The following is a 21454-nucleotide window of genomic DNA, read 5'->3' as shown; positions in this document are numbered from 1 at the left end:
TTTATGTTGTGGTGGTTGGGGTTTTTTTTCTTATTAAGGAAAGGTTTTTTAACAAAAGGAATAAAAACCAGGGCACTTGTTTGTTTTTTCAATTTAGCTTTCACCTAAATCCCATGGTAAAAAAGATAATAGAGCTTGAACTACCAGAAATCCTTTTTAAAAATCATCCAGTTAAAAAAACCTTTATCTTTCAAACGCAAATTGCTCAAAAGATTCGTACAGCTTTTTCATCACTTACTTAAGGGGTGGGGGGCAGATAAGATACTGTCAGCTGACAGTTCCAGGTTGCAGCACAACACATCTTGGTTCTGTATCTTTTGTGTCCTACCCCTGCAGGGGCAGAAATAAAGACAACTCAGCCTTACCTTCTTCTCAATGCGGGCCAACTGCTCTTGATAGAAGGCCTCCTGTCGCTTCAGGTCTGCCTCCCAGCCCTGCAGCTCCACAGCCTGGGAAGGACAGCAGAACAGCATCAGTAGAAGAAGAAATTAAAAACCAACAATGCAAGGAAAGCACATGAGATGCAGACTAGAAAGGACTAAAACAAATCACTGCTCAGGACTCACGCATGGGATATCCCTCAGTGGAACTACAAACCTTAAGAATTGCAGCTTGTTTTGAGATATCCTCCAATGCTGAAATGCTCTTATTAGCATCCTACTCAAACTCAAACCCTTGGTTTTACACTCCTTATTAAATTAAAACATATAATCATAGAAAGGTGACACTTTCCCATTCCCTTTTTCAGAATCCCATCTTATCCATGTCTGTTTTTCCACGAATCATGACAGTCATTACTCAAATGTTCTTCCCCTTACCTTAAAAAAAAACCAACCAAATCCCCTCAAATCCTCCTCTTTATAAATCCTTGCCCCTTGGAGTGTCCAAAAGCTTCCAAGGATTAAATACGTCCCTAGAACAGACAGACATAGGACTATCCAGATAATTAAGTACATTCTCCACATGCTCTCCATGCATTTCTCTTCAGTACCCTTGGAGATCCTCTGGCTGGTGCTGCAAGAGGGAAGACGGCTGTCAAAGAGTTTCTCTTCTATCTTACAAATTATAAGCATGGTGCTATCAAAACAGTAAATCTGGTATTCATCAGCTAAACAGTGCTCAATTAAAAAGTCTGTGTGGGCACAGCAACAGCTGTGGCCTTCTAGCTCCTTACAGCCAGCACCACTTAATTATATTCCCACCCCTAAACTGAACTAGCATTAAGAAAACACGACATTGATGGAACTGAATCAAACTTTTCAAGTCTAAAAATAACAAGCAGCAATAGCAAGAAAAGATGGCAGTTGTTCTACATCCCCCATCCCACCTCAAAATCTCTGGGGCCACGGAAGTTAACAGCAGGCAGAAGACCTTTTAAAACCAGAATGATTAGCCTGCTTAACATGGGCACAAGCCCTGCCAGGCCAGAGCATCCCAGCAACATCCTCTTAACTTCTAATGATGGCACAACCACAGAAAATGCTGGTCCAACATGATTAAGCAGCTGGGACAGAAATATCCCCGTGGGCTCAGACCTGTCATTTTATGGCCAAAAGCCATTGCTAACGAGAAAAATTACATCTGAAAGCAAGTTGCTGTGCGTGTCCTTCTTTCTGCTCCCCTGCTGATGGAAATACAGTGGTATAATAGGGCTTAGAAGAGATTTTAATCTAGGCAGTGAGGGTGGTTGATAAGCAAGCAAGAAAGGGATTATATGAAATAGGAAGATTTTAGGGGTGTGGTGGTGATGTGGGTTTCTTTGTTTGTTTTTAAAGAAAAAGAAATATTTTGGTTTCCATGATTGCTATCCCAGAAAACAGGGCCAGGATAAGGTACAAGCAGTAGAGACTCATATCTAAATCTTCTCACTCTCAAAGGCACTTGATTAAAAGCAAAATCTCTAGCTCTGCTTTAACCTATAGCTGCTATACTACTTCCCACCTGGAAACCAGCTGGAGCAGGGTGGGGAGAGGGATGAGAATGAGCTGCCCCACATATACAGCCTGACAAAAGAGACATCACAGCAAAAATAAGGGCACTGATGGGTACTTTGTAAGTGCCAGAGCTATAACTATTTTCTGGTAAGAGAACCATAGCTGTTCCTCTGAACCAATCTTCTACACAGAAAAGAACCAAGCAATTTCAAATAAAATGAAGCAGATGTAAGAAGGTGGAGTGGTCTGCTCGATGACCAAAGGACCCCAGTTCTCCTGCAGGTTTTCTGCATAACACCCATAAAATCAGATTACTCCACAAGTGACTTGTAGTTCCTTAAGGGGAAAATAAGTAAGAGAAAGAAGAGTAAGACAGTACTGATCCCTCTGCATGATTCAGATGGAAGCTGCATCATAAGATGGAAGAAAAAAAAGAAAAAAAAAGTCAAATAATATTTTTTTTATAAACTCAAGAAAGTTTCTGTTTAATCTAAATAACTATGTATCAGTGCTAGTCTCCTGGGATAGTGGATATTCTGGAAGTACAAAATCAATACATGTAACAATACCAGTGCTCAAGAGGCTTTATTCTGTTTCTGGCAATACGTGGATCCCAAACCCACGCACTCACTCAACTTTCCTACCTGTGAGTTTGCCTGACATCACGCGACAAGAAATCCAGCACATTTATCCTTACAACCCCTCTGGAAGGGAACACAAACCAAATACCTAATTTCTCTATTAGGGTGCTGAGATGCAGACACGTTAGAGGGGTGCTGCTCTGCACAATGATGACCCATGCGCTGCCAAGGTGACCTCACTGCAGCTGGCAGTGGAAAATGCCTCCCTAGCCACGCACCCTGCAGCACACAGGCATTCTGTTAGGCACTTCCCCAGTGTCTTGCAAAACTGAGGTCAAAGAACCAAAACTGGATCTCCTAACTGCAGACTGCAACCTCACAGTACTCCCCATTCTTCCCTCGAAGTAATTTCTCCCATATTATCCCCCATTGTCCCACTTATCACCCATAATGCATGATGAACCAGGAGTTACAGAGAAACCTTGTACTTGCAACACAAACATACTTTCAATGCCTTGCTTGTTTTCAAGAGCTGCTGCTGTTTCAGTGCATTGAAGTATGCAGAGAAACATTCTATTTGTGACAGATCTGCTTCAAAGTTGCTTTCTGTTTCCCTCTATCCCCAGCTGTTATTACTAAAAACTTTAGTACACTTTATGATGATGTTTGAAGTACAAACGGTATAGTAGAGCATGTGTCATCTGAAATATTCACTGTTCCAAACTGGGTTAGGCAACTAGGGACATTTTGAATGAATATAGGATATTTATTAAGAGTTTCTCTAGTCCTGCTGCTTATTCCCTACCTGAAGTCAGAAGCCTGTGATGTCCCAGACAGAACTGGCTGCTATAATTACAATTTCACAGGGGGTTGAGATTGCAAGTGCCAAACAAAGCATCAATAGACTTTTTGAAAAAAAAGGCCTTTAGAACTAAAAAAGGAAGGAGAAGGGAAAACATGCATGATAATACACTGATTTGAAAATCAGATATCAGAAAGCTGCATTTCACTCCCAAGCTGCACGACTACACTGGAGTTTGAACATATTGTGCAAGAGGTGGCCAAAGCCCAGAGATGACATCTAGGATGTGTAGAACACAGACGGTGTGATGTCCAAGAAGTGTGAACACAGAAACAAACCAGAGACAGGGAAGAAAGGGTGTACTCAGCTATAAAACACAGGAATGCACCCAAAACTTAGAAGGGGATGTATTTCTAAAAGAACATGTATGCAACTGGCCATTGGCCTCTGTCCAAAAGCTAGGTACAAGATGTATTCAAGAAACGCTCAAGAATCCCCTGCGATGGTGTCAGAATTTACAAGGATTATATTCTTACAAAAGGACAGTAAAGGCATACTACTAACATGCTGCTACAGCTTCCATGGGCATGGATCCATGGACTGGTTGGGTGCCCTTTCAATTTTTTCCTCTGTTTTATCTTCACATTTTTTCTGCAGCCCAAGGTTTTTCAGGTTATCTCAGTGCTGCCTTGAACAGTGACAAAGAGCCAGGGCAGACTTATGTGATTCCCTGCCTCCTTCTCTCCCTTTATCAAGTAACCCATTTAGAAACAAATAGTGCAAGCACATTTCTAAAGCTATACATTATATACTGGCTCACCTAAAGGATTCAAGCACTGGACTGCTAGCTGACAGACAGGAAAAAAGAAATATTTTACAAGTTCCTAATTGATGTAATGAAATATTACTGGTTCATTCTCTATGAACAAAACCAGACACTCTTAGCCATGTCCTGAACTGACACCAACATGCCACACATCAAACTGTGCAACTGATCTAGAGCTGGGCTTCATTCTAGCTATAACCATTCCCAGATAGCTTTGGCTTTGTTACATCCCAAAATATTACCACATTTTTATTATTTTTAATACAGTCCCACCTCATCACCTTGTTAAACATGAAAACTAGGGCAGAAATCTGTTTGGAAAAAAAAAAAAAGGGCTTACTGGCAGGATCAGATGATAGTAAGGAATGTGGCACCCAGGAATAAAATGCAGCATTAGCACAGCCCACAGCTGACAGCTACCACTGGGCTGTCTCTCTCCTCAATACTGTTTGGATTATGGGATTTGGGAAGACTCTCCTGGAGGACAGAAAACCCAAAAACTCTCTCTCTGCAAAGGGCAGCTCAAGCTAGAAGGAAAGGTCCAAACCTCAGCCTATGAATACTTCCTAAAAGCAAGTCACAGCACTTGGCAAGATTACTGCAAAAATATTTATCTTCTTGGCAAAGCACTTCCACCACTCACAGACAAACTAGCAAGATGATGCCTAGATAATCAGTCAGAAGCAACACAGGGAAATAAGCTACAAGGATAAAGGAAAGGATCTCAAGTCTATCAAATGCCTACTTTCTACATCATTCCGTCTTTGCTGAGAGGAGCTATCAGCTTCTCCCAAAGGTACACAGTTACATCTCTGCAGCAGCACAGCAGAGATGTTTTGGCTGGGCACCTCAGCTTGCCACACTTCACAACTGCAAATTCTAATACCTTGTGCTTTCCCAAATCTCTTCCAGTCCTGGTAGCAGTCCAGGTGGCAAGGGAGAAAAACAAACGCTATTAAGGACTCCAAGATGAGAAGAAGGAATTGACAGAAATTCACTAAAGAACAGAGCTAACTCCAAAATTAGCTAGCTGGCATGTTCCTGGCCAAGTCTAAAGGGAATGGCAGAGCTGAAAGGGCAACACAAAAATAGTAAGAGGCAATTTGTGTACTTCATGCCCAAGACTGAATAGCAAAACTTCACAGGGAGGCTTGGACCAAGCAAGTAGCCATGGGGGAGCCTTGACTCAAGCTCCACTGGCATCAGCAGAAATATCACCATTACTGTGGAGCTGTCTGCAATCACTATTCCAGACACAAGGCCTACAAAATCATTGGCTTTTTGTCCTACCTTTCATTCTATTGAAGGCAGGTGACCAGGCTCTATTTTAGAAACCAGATGCAACTCATGGCTTTAAAAAGCAATACTGGTGTAACCTTCATTCCCTCCTGTTTCTGCTACCTCTCTTAGCCAACACATCACCAGATCAAGTTTGGTTTCAGCAGCTGTAAGCTACACAAAAGGAGCCAGTGAAAATCTTTATGGAGGAAATAATATGCAATTTTCTAGCTGAACACCTTTTAAAATGTAATGACAGAAAATAAAATCCTGCATCTGTGCTCAGCAATAACAATCTGTACATGCACAGTAACAACATGACACTTGGAATAAGCAAGATCCAGACAAAAAAAGAGAGCTTACCCAGGCATCCACATCCACAGGCTTGGAATAAAGACAGCACAAGATAGAAAGGAAGGGAAAGAGAAGAAACAGAGAAATCAGTGATTTTTGGAGGCTGCCTGCTGCTGTGCAATATAGCTTTTAAGATGACAAGTTTAGAAAAGTTCCTTTAAAATGACAAGCATCTTAAGCAATGCAGTGCTGTCCCCTGTTGGGAACTGTGCTGTTAAAGCAAAACAAAAGCACATGCATCCCCTAAACCAAAACCAGAGCAAAACCCCCACAGCCTGCTGCAGAAATCCCATTTAGGGTGGGAGCCAAGCAAAGGAGGCTGGGAAACAGCCAGTGCCAGGGAGCCATGCAAGGTGCTGCACAGTGCTAGAGACGCTGATACACAACATGCTCCAGTGAATGTGCCAGTGCTGGGCAGACTCAAAAGGAGGTGGTCAACAACTCTGCTGCTTCCAATTACGTGCCAAGAACAAGTAATCTTTTAAAGGGCGTTTTTGAATGCACAAGCTGATCTACATAGCAAGTCATCTTCTGCCATGGACAATTTCAGTGATTCCTAACAGAGAGCCAGTTGAATGGTCAGGTTCCCAACCAGACTCCCCATCATACACAACTGAAAACCTTGAGTGCACAGTCCAAACCTCTGTCAAAGCCAAGCTGCCTCCACCTGCTCCTTTTCTTTTGCCCACAAGCCTATTTAAGTGTGCAGACAAAACAGGCTGCAGTATTGCCTCTTCTTTACTTGTTACTACTTTTTACTTACACAGTGAGCAAGCAGCAAAGCAAGTACAAGATGATAAACATTTCATGCCCATAACCACCTCCTTTTGAAGCCAAGGCATTTATGAGGCAGGCACAGCTCTCATTTGCTGTCAAGGGCTGCGAGCCTTCCCTGCCTCTCAGGGCTACCTTCAATCAGCAGCACATTGGCTAAGCAGGAACTTCAGAATGGCTGGCCTTTTTTCATTATGATTATTTATCTGAGGGGAGTTGACAGGGCACAAGGAACTTTCCTCTTGGTCATAGTTCACTGCCAGAGGGAGCAGACGGTGGAGGGTAATGTTTTTATGGGATCTGCCATCATTTTAATGGCACACAGAGACTACTTCAAGTAACTGAGGGATGATGTGTTATCAGATATGTGTGTCATCCTTCCTCATCCTTTGCACCAGCTTAGAGGGTTGGAAATGAACATCTACATTTCAACTGAGGGAAGCCAATTCCCCCTTTCTGCAGACAGGTTTGATATAGCAGCATCAAGTCCTTGGCCAAACAAACCAATGCACAACAGGTGTTTACTGGTAATCACTGACCCATCTTGACAAAAGCCTGATTTGAATAACATTTTTCTTCCTGATGATTTTTACAGTCAGGACAGATGTGCTTAATTTTGTTTTTACATTTTAGCAATTACAGGTCTGTCCATCCTCAGCAGATGGACAGGAGGAACACAGCACTCTTCATGATGCCTGCTATTATTTCAGCAGGTAGGTCATGCACACCATTAACTCTTTATTTGATGTACATCTGTCATCCCTGGGTGCCTGAGCCATGAACTGAGACATTGCTGGTGGACAAACACTCACAGGACAAAACAAACAAAAGGTACTAACTCAGTGGCACCGGACAGGGGCTGAGAAATGAGACCAAGGAGAAGGAACAGCCCTATCATCAACATGTGCCCCATAAGATACAATGCACAGCAGCAGAATCAGGGTTTTAGAGAATATAACACTGTTACTAATCACGGAGTATCTCTTATGCAGTACTGCCAACACTCTAATTCTGTCAGCCTTCAGGAGATGGAAAAATTATTACTCCAAGAATAGGAATAGATACACTCCACTGAATGGAAACAGGAAAATTAGAACGTGTAGTAGTACATATTGCTGCATTGGAAAAAAATCCTGACTAAATAAAATACACTAATAAAATAATATAAAAAGGAAAATTCAAGAGGGCTACTGGTTTAAGTTTTGCTAACTTCTAAGCATGTGCCAAGATGTCTTTGCAGACCTGCATTTACCAGTCTTGATAATGAGAGACACAGCCTGTCCATTAATATTTCTGAAGTTTAAGCAATCCGTTTAAGAAATGAGCAATATCTGGTTTCCTTGCTCCCTGAGTTTCACTTCCAGCTCCCAGATAGCAGCTTACAGGTTTTGTAATTCCAGCCCTGGGATACAAGTCATCTTTCAACACCTTGGTCAATACTTCTGAACTCTTCTGTTAAAAAGGTTTTTTTTCTCTTTCAGGTAACCTACAGGACAGCAACCACAGGAACCACAATAAATACAGGATGTAATTGTTTGAGGTCAAAACCCAGTCAAGACATTCCTCCTAACTGTATCAGAAACAAAAGGTTACTGAAACAGAATCTCAGGCTAAACCAGCAGCCTCTGTCCTAGGGATTCATACAGAAGACTCTGGCTGGATATGGAAACTACACGAGTTATACATCTGTGCTTCTGCAAATTCCACATTTGAGCATTGATTATTCAGGCAGGGGATGCCTTCCCACGTACATATTAACAGTTCAACTTGCAGTGGCATCAAGAAAACAGCGCCAAAATTGTATTTCACTCACAAGGGCAATTCCCAGCAATTTTTCCCAGACTCACTGCACTACATCACCCTTACACATCATGCACACCACTCAAGTCTGTCACACTCTAGGGAAATGTAAAAATGGCAGTGAGCAATCAAAACACAGCTCTGTGACTGGCAGGGAGGGAGGAAGGATCAGCACAGGGCAGCACCCTTTGGAAGGACAATGCCTTTGTTACCTGACTGGAATCAGCTTCCCCTGAAGTCCATTTCCTTGCCACAGTCAAGAAATCTGTCACAGAACAGATTGCACTGCAGTGTGACCAATGACTCAGGAATCCAGACTACCAGCTTGGTAGAGATCTCCTGCTTAAGAACTCAACAGAAAGTATTTTTAGGGGCACTGCCAGCTTCGGGAGCGGAAGATAGAGTGGGAGATGCGAGAAATGAGAGGCAGCAGGTGCCCAAAACCCAAGGCAGCTGTTGGCAACAACTTTTACATTCATGTCAGTATCTGAAGAACTCTGCAGCACATATTCCAACATCTTGATGACCAGACTTCATCACTGAATGAGCAAACAGTCACTTCTTCTTAAAGCAATAATCCAGCTCTAAATTTATCATGGTCCAGAATTATAGGAATTCAAGTATTTAAAGAATATATCTAGACATTCAGTATCCACTCCAGACTCTTCAACTCTTCCAGTTTAGTGAAAAATTGAAGCAGTATCAATATTAAATGTAATGAGAGTCTGAGATGTAACCAACTGACAATGGAGAGGGAGAAGGAAGAGTCACTGAACAGCAATAAATTTTGAGGGAAGGCTGGGATGAAATTGCTTAACTCTAATGCATACAGACCATACACAATTCTATAAACATGAAGATGGGAAGCAGCCAAAAAAACCTTGGCCCTTCTATGATTCAGGGACAACTGCATCCTAATACTTATGGCACAGCTACAAATAGGTTTGCAATGGTGACGGTTCATGGTTTTCATTTAAAACAAAATTAAGAGAAACCTATTTTATAAAATCCAAAGTAAACCATCTGCTTTCATTGCTTGCTTTAATACTCCAGCCCATTTCCACATTCTCCTTTTCCCACCATCACTTCTATATATGCATACATACAGTTTTCATTTTGCAGGCTGCCAACAGACAAGGCTTTCAATGGTTTTAGAAATCTTGCAGAGCAGAGGTTCTCTAGAGAGGTAGGCTCAAGATGCTTATTTCTGATAGTAGATGAGTCAACAACTTGCTCTAAATTTTTACTTCTCACTTAAATTCCTACTTTGCCTATTAGACTTGAGACCCTTGAAGTCCCTGACCAATTTAGGACAAGAAAAACAAAACAACCAAAACTGCAAGAAAGGGCATCATGAAACTTTGTATTAATTATGACTTTTGATCCCAGAATATATTTCAGACTGAGTCAATGAGGTATTTCTCGTAAAGCTAGAAACGAAGGCCACTCAACTCTTCTTGGATTATTTCTAGCTCATAATCATTAATGCAGACTCCCATTACATTAGCCTAAGGGTGGCATATGGCTTTCTAGGGATAGGACAGACGGGGGAAAATAACAGTTATGCATGCCTACATCCCAATCTCATTGCTGTGCCTGCACAGGGGGACAGAGCTCTCTCCTGCCAGATTCCTAAATACCAAATATATTAGCATTTGAGTCAAACATAGTACCTCACACACCACCGTTTTGAAAAAAATCAAGATGGCATTCATAACCCACCCATGTGCCTCCAAGCAGTAAAATTTATGAACCCTGTGTGCTCAGATGGAATTCCCTTACCACATTTGCTCTCAGACACTACACACAACTTTCACCTGCCCCTGAACAAAATAGATATTTGTAGGCACAGCCAACAGATATAGGGCAGCATAGTAAAATGAATACAAATTTCCTGCCACCAGATTAGAAACTTTTTTAATTTAAAAGTTCTTATTGCAAATAATATACAGTTTAAAAGAAATGCAGTTCACTTTGGGGCTACTTCTTAACACAGAGAGACTGTCATAATTACATACTTGGGTAAGAAAATTCTTGAAAGCCTTCAGCCATGGCCATGCATCCTCTGTCTTTCTATGAATTCTTCAGCAGGTGGAGAATCAGGTGCACTTTCAAACAACACAGCTTGTTTTCGCCCCTCTGACAGCCTTGTAATTTTCCTCTTTTCCCTGCACCTTCATCCCAGACATACACAAAGCACACTTTACACAGCCTTACAAGGTCAGTATCATTCTGGGGGCATGCACTTGTCAAGGTGCATGTTGGAAAGACATGCAGTAATTAACATTTAGTATAAATCATGTGGATTCCAAAGCCTTGCTGGAAGGACTACATAAAGCATAGGGGACTCAAAATAAATAGTCTGGGGTAGTCCACATATCTCCAGCACGCTTGTAGTAAGGTGTTACCTATGAAGTAAAACCACGTGGAAAGAATAATCAGAGACTACCCAAGAAATTAAAAGCACAGAAGTGAGGAACCAGGTCTCAATCTCCCTTATTTCTCCAATCACTTAAGACAAACAGGCAGTCAGCACTAAATTTCCTTACAACCAATTCTGAAAAGGTACCTCCATCTTCACCTGCAGCATTCCCCTACATCCTAAGCCACAGTCAGAGTTATGAAAAGGCTGCCAATTAAGTTGTGGTTTTGAGCTACAGACAAAATGTCCACTAGAGACTCTGATCCTTGCTTCCAAAGCACTTGCAACCCACTGTGTGTTTTAGGAAGAGAATATACTGGCTCTCAAATACACACACACTGGCTCCTCTCAAGGCTGTGATAAGAGAAAATGCTGCAAGGTTGCATCTTTTAACAAAGTCCAAGTATATCATAATGAAATCATCTGCAAAAAGAAGAGTGTAGATTCAGCAACAAGGATTTCAGGCTATTGTGAAACTGCATTCTTTATTTTTACATTGCAATCTCCAAGGCATGATTGTATCAAGAGCAACACACAAATCTATGTCACTGCCAGCAAAATTTTGATTTCCATTTGATAAGATAATTTGCAAAGAGCAGTTTTCCCAGTGTGTAAGTGCTTAATGTTTTTAAAACCTACAAGAATTCAAAGCTGATTCAATGACCATTTACTGGGCAATGAACACATTCTTGCTTAAGGCAGATGGCTTGGAATATTCAGGAGGAGAGCATTTTCTCTTTCTTTGAAGAAGCAGTACCTGGAAGTCTGTCAACAAGGACCATGAACCAGGTGTCGCTATTGTCAAGAAGAAGGTGGCATAGACCAGATGCAGCAGGAAGAGTTAAGCAGCCTGAGAAATTTTCCTTAGGAAAACATTTTGCTGTCAGTGAAGTTTCTAAAGCTCAAAAATTATGTCACATGCTAAGGAACTGGCAAAGTATTTATTTCTGGACCTTTTAATCAAAAGCAAGAAGCTTGAAATTTAGCTTTAAAATAGGGTATGCTCTAAATATAGCAGTCAGAAGACCTGAGAGAGCCAAGATTCATGCTCTATGAGTTTGCAAATTTGAAGAGTCAATACAACATAGTATCACAGAACCCTAAAGACAGATTGCTATATTTATCATAGTACATACTAGTTACAAACATATCTCCACTCTGTTTGCTCTGTAATTATAGTTGGGACACATACAATCATTTATTTTCTGTAGACTCCTTTTGTATGTTACACCTCCAAAGTCAATGAAAGTAATTTTAAGAACCTGTTGATTGATTGATTTATTGATCAAATAAGTTGGCCAGTGCAATAGACTGGAAATAACCAGACAGGCAAGTGATCTGATAAATATTCCTGGAGACTAGTCACCATAGGCACTGAAAGTCAGCAGAAAAGAAACCCTTGAAGGCTGCTTCAGGCTTCTTTTAGAATCTATATTAACAGTTGGGCCTAAAGCTTTATTCCTGATGCAGACCTGCTTGGTCAAGTGCACTCCCCAGCCAAATGTTTGAGATAACTCTGCAGAATCCAGTGTTAGCTACCAAATTCAGCAGAAGCAATTGGTAACAGCAGGTCCTGTTACCAGAAACAATGTGAGAAGAAAGGGAGGTGGGGGTCTTATATACAGTTTTAATCAGGAAAAAGATACTTCTCTCTGTCCAGAGGCATGAAAGAAGCCCAGGCAGAGAATCACCTCTCAGTTTCCAGCACTGGCAGCTGTTTTTTGGCGATTCTGTGGTCAGACTTCACCAAAGCTTTCACTGAGCTCCAACTGCAAAAAGCAGCTCATGCCCCTGGCCAGTGCTGAAAAACACAAACTCATCTATCAAGTACTGACTGAGATGGCCTATTTTTTTTTCCTTTAAAAATTTTAATTGCGATTTAATGAGGTTTTCAAAGAAGCATGTTGGCAGCTTATCATAAAACTAAGCTGAACACATCTTGTACTCCTTTTACACCGTCCACTCAGTTGTGTGAAAAACTGTCATCCAACTCAAGCAAAGGGCAAATTAGGCTTTAGCTCCATTGCATAGGAGTGGTTTCTTATGAGGAAGAGGAAAGGAACACTAACAAAGCAGGAGGCAAAGAAAAAGCTTTCACTACCACTAATATTTGTACAATATTTTAGATAATCTTTTGGCACTGTGGTTTTGGGGAGTTTACATTTATTCCCAGGACAAAGAAATTAAATGTCCATGTCAGCAGCTTCTTCCACAAGCATAAAATTCTAGCAGGAAAACACATATTCAACTTCAGCCAAAATAAATTAGCCAGATCAAATTCACAATCTCTCATAACCTCTCAACATTTCTGAAAATAAATGCCACTCTTAACAAAACAACCTTTAAAATAAAAACCTTAAAATGTCTATTTATCTCAGAATATTATCCTTCCTGCCTGTCATATATTATATATTACATACATATAAAATCAAAAGAAAAATCCACTCAAAGAAACCAACACTCTAATGCTCCCTTTTCCATTTAATGTTTGTTATACACCCACAGAGATCTTAAAACATTTTAAAGGATCAAGCTCTTCTTCTCATTAGTACCACCATCACGTTGCTCTGAACTGTGGACATATAACCTTTTGCACCTTTTCACTCTATTGAATCAATCTCCCCTGGCAACTTCTGGTGTGGCACTCTGCTCCTCCTGCCTCCGGCTCCTCTTCCCTCACTAATTCTGTGTTCAGAACTGTGAAGCACAAAATTAGACGTTTCAAATTAAGCAAGGAAAGAGAACGAAGAACCTTATTAAATCAACATTAGCATCAGAGTGTCTTTAAAAGAGAAACTCAATTGCAAAATATTACTTGTCTCTGTAAAGCTCTTTACATTGACAGAAATGAGACAGGCAGCAGATGAAGTGACCTTCCTCCATCCCCACCTTCCTCCTCACACTGGTCACAGAGCTCACGCTGTAAATGCAGGATCCTTTTCAGACCACAGCCCCCAAGGAAGAAAAGTCTACCTTAACCTCACAAGAACTGGAATTGCCAAGTAAAAAGGACAAGGACTACTAACATGGTGTTGGGGAAGAAACATGCACATACCAAACAGGGTGCCAACACACAAAGGCAGACTGCCTTCTCCTCCTATAGGGTACCAACACACAAAAGCAGACTTCCTTCTCCTCCTATAGGGTACCAACACACAAAAGCAGACTGCCTTCTCCTCCTATAGCGTACCAACACACAAAGGTAGACACCCTTCACCTTCCAAGCTTTCCACAACACTGGTTGTTTTCTCAAGTCACATTACGAGTTACAGCCAAATCTTCCTTTCTTACAACAGGACAAAGAGCCTTTGCAGGTTTTAGTTCCCATTCTCAGTCCCCAAAAAGCAAAACTACTGACACGACGGTGATGATCAGCATGTTCTGTTCCAAAATACCTCAGCTTTCTGAATACAAACCTCTAGCTGCTGACCCGATACCCTTAAACTCTTTTTCAGATAAATCACTGGAGTATCATACCATTCCACTGTGAGGGATAATTAGACATGTTGTTAAAGACAGAAATCACCTCTAATACTGCACAGTCTTTAAACATGACTTTTCCTTGGCATTTCTTGATGAAGAGTTGATATTTGCACCTTGTGTCAACAGAAGAAGTGTACACACCTCACAGCACAGAGCAGCAGGCTATGGACTTGTCTGGCGGGTGCCACCTAAAACAGGGAATGTCTTGGCAGTGTCTGGTAGGGAGGGTTTGCAATGTGTGCTGCTACAGTCCTACTGAAACAATTTAAGAACAAAAACCACATATTTCAAAAGGCCTTCAATTAATCAATGTTTCGAGTTCCCATTTAGCTAGGGAATATTATCCTAAGGACAAGCAACGTAAAAGTAATGCTCAGTTTCTGATAACAAAACAAAGCTTTCAAAGCATTTTTGGGGAAAACAGACACTCCCCAAACAGAAATGGAGGCAGAAGCTTTTGATTTCTCTAGTCCTGCAATGCAATGGAAACTTCTGCATCAGCCAGACATTACTGAAAACTCCACATTTTGCCAACAGGTTTCTAAGTGCAGACTCTGTACCAATAAATGGCAGTTTGGGAAGCCAGAGGTGCTGGCAATTCTGATACCTCTTCAGAGCAGTCGTGAAAATGACTTCTTCATGTGACAACCACGCTCACATGCCATCAACCAAGCACTGGGCAAAGCAGCTACTGCACCAGGGTAAAGACAAAGTGCACCAGGGAAGCAGCAAGGAGAAGGAGGATAAGAAAGCACCCACAAGAACTAGTGACAAAAAGCTAACTTGGTTGTTAAAGTGCTATTAGACATCCTTGTTTCATAAAACAAAATGTTTTATTTTCATCTCAAAGGGCAACACTAGCCATACAGGATCACTTGGAGCCTTCCAAAATAAAAGGGTCAGAGGAAAACAAGTGATTTACCATCCAATTATAAAAGCTGAAAAATGGGGAAAACAGAAAAGCCTGCTGTCCTAGACCAGCTCTTGATGCTGGCCCAGGCTGGTAAAAAAGTCTTTACCAAAATATAGTGAACTGACTGCTAGAGGCCTTCCAGGAAAGGACCACAGCAAGCAAAAATTGGAAATATTTTTTTCTGTTCTCTGCTGCACCTAATTCTCCTCTAGCCTTTCACTGGCAGCCTGACACAACTACAAGAACCTTCCTGCTGCCTACATCCCTTGCATTTGAAGGGTTATCACATAGTGCCTTCAATTCAGCAGGACAGTAACTACAGCCATCAACTGAAGTAATTAGTTGACATCCATACGCCCAACACTTTCAGATCTTTAATACTTCCCTTCTGAAAAATTTTCAGGAAACAATCAACTTACAAAAACCACACAAAATGTAGAACTAAAAGAACAAACAGGGGAGATAACCTGTGCAACTTCCACCATCTAATTCTGTTTCTTATAAATTGTTTGTCGTTTTGATAACTCAGCATATACCAGCCCCACAAGCAAACACTGAGATAACTAGGTATTTAAAGTCACTAATAACTGAAAGCTTGGAAGAGCTTTAAATGGAATCTTTAAAAAACAAAAAGCATAAGAAACAACCAGAGAGTTCTGAGGGGTTTTATTTTTATTTACTAAAGACATACCATGCTATTCACCTTCAAAGATCTCAGTGAAAATCAACACATGACAAGATTTTTTGAGATAACTACTATTCCAAGAAAACTAAAGCACAAGCAAGATGCAACAATTTGTCCTGATTCATGCAGAAAATACTAGACAGGATCAGGACTGATAAGAGAGACCCAAACCACAGAAGAAACCAAGATTTTCATCATCCATATATTCAAGCAGGTTACCAAAAGGAAAACAGTCATGGTGTACTGATGCTTGCCTGTTAATATCCTTCCAACAGAGCACAATCAGAAAATTATCTCAGAAGATCCAAGTATAATGGAATGAATGGTTACACTCATTTGAGATGAAGTGAAAGAGCTGGAGCAGCAAAAAAGCAACCCCTATTTCATTCTGAAGCCTCTAAGGGATTCAGGAAGCAGCAGGAATGGTGGAAAGCCATCCACCAAACCCAGGTAACTCATATTGCTTGCAGTGATTAACTCACTCTGGGTGTCAGCCTGTCACCTTCTACTGTCAGTGTGAAAAATCCAGTGTAAGCACCGAGAGGATTCTGAAGAAGGGAAGAGAAACACTGGAAAAGAAGATGCAAGATGGACACAAAGCAAAGCTAAGAGACACAGCATCCTTTTTTTTCAGTAATAACCAGTGGCTGCAGCACTTATCCCTCTTTTGAGACATCAGTAAAATGGACCTATCTCATCAGCACTCACTATTTCAAGCAGCAAATCCAGAATTAATATTCACAGGTTCTGTGACTGACATAATTGCAATTTAAAAAGGGCAATTAATCATCAGCCACACTGGTGGCTGACTTGCCAGGCTGGGATCTTTTCTCTCCACACCTGCCAACAAACTCACAGGAGGCAAAAGCATCACATGTGCACAAAGCCAAGAAGTGCCATTCCCTCTCTTACCCCAGCCCTGGGCTTATGGGGTTTGTTACTTTTTTTTTCTCCCATGCCTGCCCCATTGGGATAAGTCTCCCACCCTTTTCTGCAGCAGTCCCCTTACAATGGCCAGCCAATCTCCCTTTCCATGTGGATGAGAAGAGCTTTTCCACATTGCATCTCACTTATGTCAGCCAAGAGTGAGGCTGTGAAGAGTGGAGTATGTTGAAGTGAGGAACTCCAACACCTACATCATGAAGTTCTCCTCATATCCTTGCTTTCCTCTGTATTTTTGCATAAACTATTTTTTTTTTAAGAGTGACATCTCAATCCCAGTCCTACTTGGAAAGTGAATTACAAATGTGAGAGCACAACTCCAGAGTATCAGATAACACAGGCAGATGATGGAAACATCAAACCTGGCAAGTGGATTTTATTAGGGGAGTCAGAAAAGCCACTGAGTCAGTGTTTACTTCTGTGCTCCTGTGGGAAAGTTTTCAGGCAAGTTGTACACACACAAAACCAAAAACCCAACAACAGTTCTGGGTATCAGTGTTGCCACTTTAAATTCTTTCTATGCAAGCACCCATTGACTGATATGAAAGGTATTTCAACCAACAGCATTTAGAGAAGAGACACTTGGAAGTTTCCAATCGTGTTCAAGTTCCCAGAAATAAAGGTCCAAGACTAAATTAATGTAGAGTGAGTATATAACCTCTTTAGGAAGTACAGGTCTTCCTGAGAGGAAGAGAGCCAAACTGACCATCATATTATGCCAGTCTTCTTATCTGGGAAGTACATAAACCACTATAGCTGTAAGTACCACAGAAAACAAGTATGAGATTGATGGTAAGATTTAGAGCTTAGCAAGCTGCAAGGTCTTCAAGTGACATACTTAACACTATGTCCTTGGGCCAAAGAAAATACATGGCATACTTCTAGGCCAAAGGAATCTTGCTGAAACAGGTGCCACTGCTGCCAGTCAGGTGCAGCAGAGACTGAGAATGCATGTTGTAACACAAGCCCTATAGTCCTCCCTTCCTCATTCCTGACAGGGAGCAACCAAAAATTGCCTTCATCGTAACAATACAAAGGGGAAAAAAATTCAGTGCTTTTGTATGTGAAAAAATGTAATTTCAATCCTAAGAATTCAGTCAGGGTAGAAGCTGGAGCACAATTACATACTGCACGTCTTGGCCAGAGTTCCAAACAAAGGCAGTTGGCAGAACATCTCTGCCAGCAGATAACACCAACAAATGGCCTCATTTCCATCTATTATAAGATAACACACAGGTTATGCTTCTTCATACCATCCTCATTTCTATCAGGTCTCTCTCAAGATTCACTCTCTTTTTGACACAGGCTCCAGGTGTTCTTCATCCACAAACCTCAGCGCATCATTGCAAGTTAAATGAGGTGTCTCCAATCCAGTCCTCTCAGCTTTGTGAAACTAGAGAAGTACAATTATGAGCCCCCTCTGACTTTTTCTGCCTTCATTTTGCAAGGGTTTAGAAATTTTTCATACATCACTTTATTCCCAAACAGACCTTTACCTTTCAATGACACAAATATCATAGTGCCCACATAACCTCTACTCAGATCAGGCTGACCTTGTCCTCTCCTTTAACAAAATCACTCCTCAAAAAACACGTGTGTGGTATTAAGAAACAGCAGGTATTTCATTCAAGCATGCATCATCTCCCAGTTAAGGAGTAAATACCCTGAATCTGTTTCCTCACAATGACTGGCTGAATCAATAATTTTTACTGGGCTCTTCTGCACTCTGAGAGGGTGTTTACCAAAAAGAATCAGTAACAAAGCAGGGAGGGGGAGAAAAAAAAAGATAAATACAAACAATCTTCCTTAAACACAAACAGGGTTTGTGGGCTGCTGCCCAGGATCACTTATGCTTCATTTCTTGCACATCTTCAAAAGAAAAACAAATACTTATGCTTCCAAATTTTCCCAACTCCTATAAACTTAATGTCTCCAATCAGCACTTGCTCACATCTTTATCTTCAAGCCAGTATTATGAAGTTTTGATAAGCTTTTTCCTTCCCAACGTCTCTCACTCCACACAGATAAAAACCAATAATAGAAGACTGAGACCAAAATCCTTGCCTCTTCTGTTGCCTGCATTTAGCAATCAGCAACTGTCTGAGTATTGTGAGACCCAAAGCACTGCCATGTATTACACACTTATCTCTGCAAAACCACCCTGCACAAGTGACAACTTCCAGGCAGGGGGGAGGGGGAGTTGTGCAGCTTTGTGATAATTAAAGCATAGACGAGTGTCACTGCTGTAGATAATTATGCATTAGCAGTGAAATTACTTAATGGAATTAAATAAACTAAGCCAAATGCTTTGTTTTAAAGTGAATTTAGGGTCTGCAAAAGGTGTCCAACTGACAGCCCAGGAGAGCAAGAACGACAATCTTCCATGATTCATAGAAACCACAGAACCCCAGCACAGCCTGGCAGGCTTCCACCTCCACCCAGGTAAAAGGACAGCAGAGGAGAAGCCAAGGAAAATTTCAACCTTCTCAGTCAGTCAGGCTCTGATCTATCTGATGAGCACCCACACAGGGACCAGGCAGTCACTAAGCAGAGAGGAACAACTGACTGGGGTAATTTCCTAAAAAAATAACCCAGCTCTGACAAAATGGGTTAGTTCAAACCACAGCCCAACCCCACAAGCACCCATGAGGAAAAGAAAAATTAATCAGTGTCAGTACAGAGAAGACTCCAACCAACAACAGAAAAAGTAGGCACATGGCCCAAGCAATGAAACCACCTCCTCCCACCAAACCCATGAGGCCTTTCCTCATCCTCTCCTCTTGCCTCACCACTTGCCCACCTACACACAGCTCCCATCACTGGTCTCATCTGGATGGCTTCAACAGCATCCTCCTGCTTGTTAGAACAAGGACTCTCAAGGTCAGTCAGAATTTATAAGGCAGCCATTTCATCTTTTGTGCTTCTCTGGCTACACTCCTTCCTAAAAGATGCTGAACAGTGGAGATTCTGCTGGGTCTGAAAGCCCTGCCAACACCAGGGCCAATTAGGAGTTTCAGGATGATGCATATTAAAGTTATTATGGGAGGCAGTTATGCAGGCAGAATAAATCTTAACTGAACCTTTAAGTGGTTTTTATAACTTGTTTCTCCTTCTTGAAAACAGATGAAAAGATACAAATCTCCTCCCTAAGAATCTGCAGGAATTCCAGTCAACCACCAGCTTCTCTCTCAAAAGAGACTCTGTGCTAAAAGCAATAATTCATTTCAGCCAAGGCCAGCTAGATCATCTTTATGTTTTTAAGTTCCATATTATTCAAACCAGTCAGAAACTTACCATATCAGTAAAGACTGACCTGAAATACTACCTTTACAAAAGCACTGCAGATAATTTCAAACTTCTGCTCAGAGAAACTCCATTTTTCTTCACTATTGGCCTTCTCAGTCTACACAGTCTAATTACAGATAGTCAGAGCCAAAGAGACACAGATGTAACAGGAAATTTTTACAGAGCAAGCTTTGGAGAGTACCTCATTAGAAGGCCAGGGTGTAGGTCAAATCAGGGAATCCTAAAGAGGATCTGAGGAATGGAGAAAGCAATCTCTGTTTTGATAGCAAACATGGGATGTCATTAGGACAGCATCTGCCACTTTCTTCCGCCACTTCCAAAACCAGACTCGCTCTCAACAGCTGTTATCTGCCCCTCCAAAAAACACTACCAGAAACCAACTGGAGAGCTGAAGAACAAAGAGCAATCAGAGGTGGCTGAGAACATGCCACACCATTTGTGTGAAAACCTGCTCTGTCCTCACAACAGCCTCGTCCTCCCCTCTGCAGCCTGAGCAGGCAGCAATGGCACAAGTTCTAGATCTGTACATTAAGCAGGAAAGAGAACCCCAGGCAGCATGGTCAGAAAATAAAAGACAGAAGCTGTGAATTATTTCAGTACACAGTGGCCTCACAACTCCAAATGATGACAGACAAGGGGCAATGTTTTTAAATTGAAAGAGGGCAGGTTTAAAGTAGATGTTAGGGAGAAATTCATTACTCAAAGGGTGATGAAGCACTGCAATAGGTTGTGCCAGAGAAGCTGTGGATGCCCCATCCTCAGTAACTTTCAAGGTTGGATGGGGCCCCAAGCAACATGATCTAGAGAATTAAATCCCTGTCCATGGCAGGACAGCTGGAATTAGATAATCCTTAGGGTTCCTTCCAGTCCAAACCATTCCGTGATTCTGCAGTTTCTGTAGGAAGCAATGAACTCCAAAAACTCAGTGTAAACTCATCCAGAAAAATATTATGGTAACTCCTGGAGAACCTAGAGTCAGAAGGAAAACAAACAAGCAAAAACTTTGAGACAGTTCATTGGTATGCAAGCAATTTGAGGGCTCAGCACTTCCTGCTCCACCCCTGGAAAGGAGACTTCATGGGTGTCCCTTCAGTGCCACCTTCAGGAAATACTCACTGCTGCTTTCCAAATGCTCTCGACACTGCTGGAAAATTGTATGAACTCAGCAAAGGCATCATCGCTGGCAGGCAACTGAGGTGCACATTAAACACATTTTAGTTCCAAAATAAGGGTATTACAACGAGAATCACACCCCAAAGAACTGCAAAGCAGAGCACAGATGTGCTTGTTGGTGCAAGATCAATACACAGAGCAGCTGCGGGACTGAGCAGTGGGTTTGACCCCAAATAAGAAA

General features: G+C 41.5%; 1 protein-coding gene across 2 annotated transcripts in view; it reads right to left on the bottom strand.

The window, feature by feature from the left end:
• CHCHD6 (coiled-coil-helix-coiled-coil-helix domain containing 6) overlaps positions 1-21454 on the bottom strand; it is a 109074-nt gene that overhangs the window by 71674 nt on the left and 15946 nt on the right. For both annotated transcript variants that reach the window (XM_064432726.1, XM_064432725.1), the window contains exons 5-6: positions 5785-5805; positions 366-449 (exon numbers count right to left, since the gene is read on the bottom strand). In XM_064432726.1, the coding sequence (XP_064288796.1) occupies positions 366-449; positions 5785-5805 (105 nt within the window). The remainder of the gene's footprint in view (positions 1-365; positions 450-5784; positions 5806-21454) is intronic.

Source organism: Passer domesticus, chromosome 9 (genome assembly GCF_036417665.1).
Source record: "Passer domesticus isolate bPasDom1 chromosome 9, bPasDom1.hap1, whole genome shotgun sequence".
In the NCBI taxonomy this organism is placed as follows: domain Eukaryota; kingdom Metazoa; phylum Chordata; class Aves; order Passeriformes; family Passeridae; genus Passer; species Passer domesticus.
The sequence above is the reverse complement of the archived record's forward strand: the minus strand, read 5'-3'. Positions and strand labels throughout refer to the sequence as shown.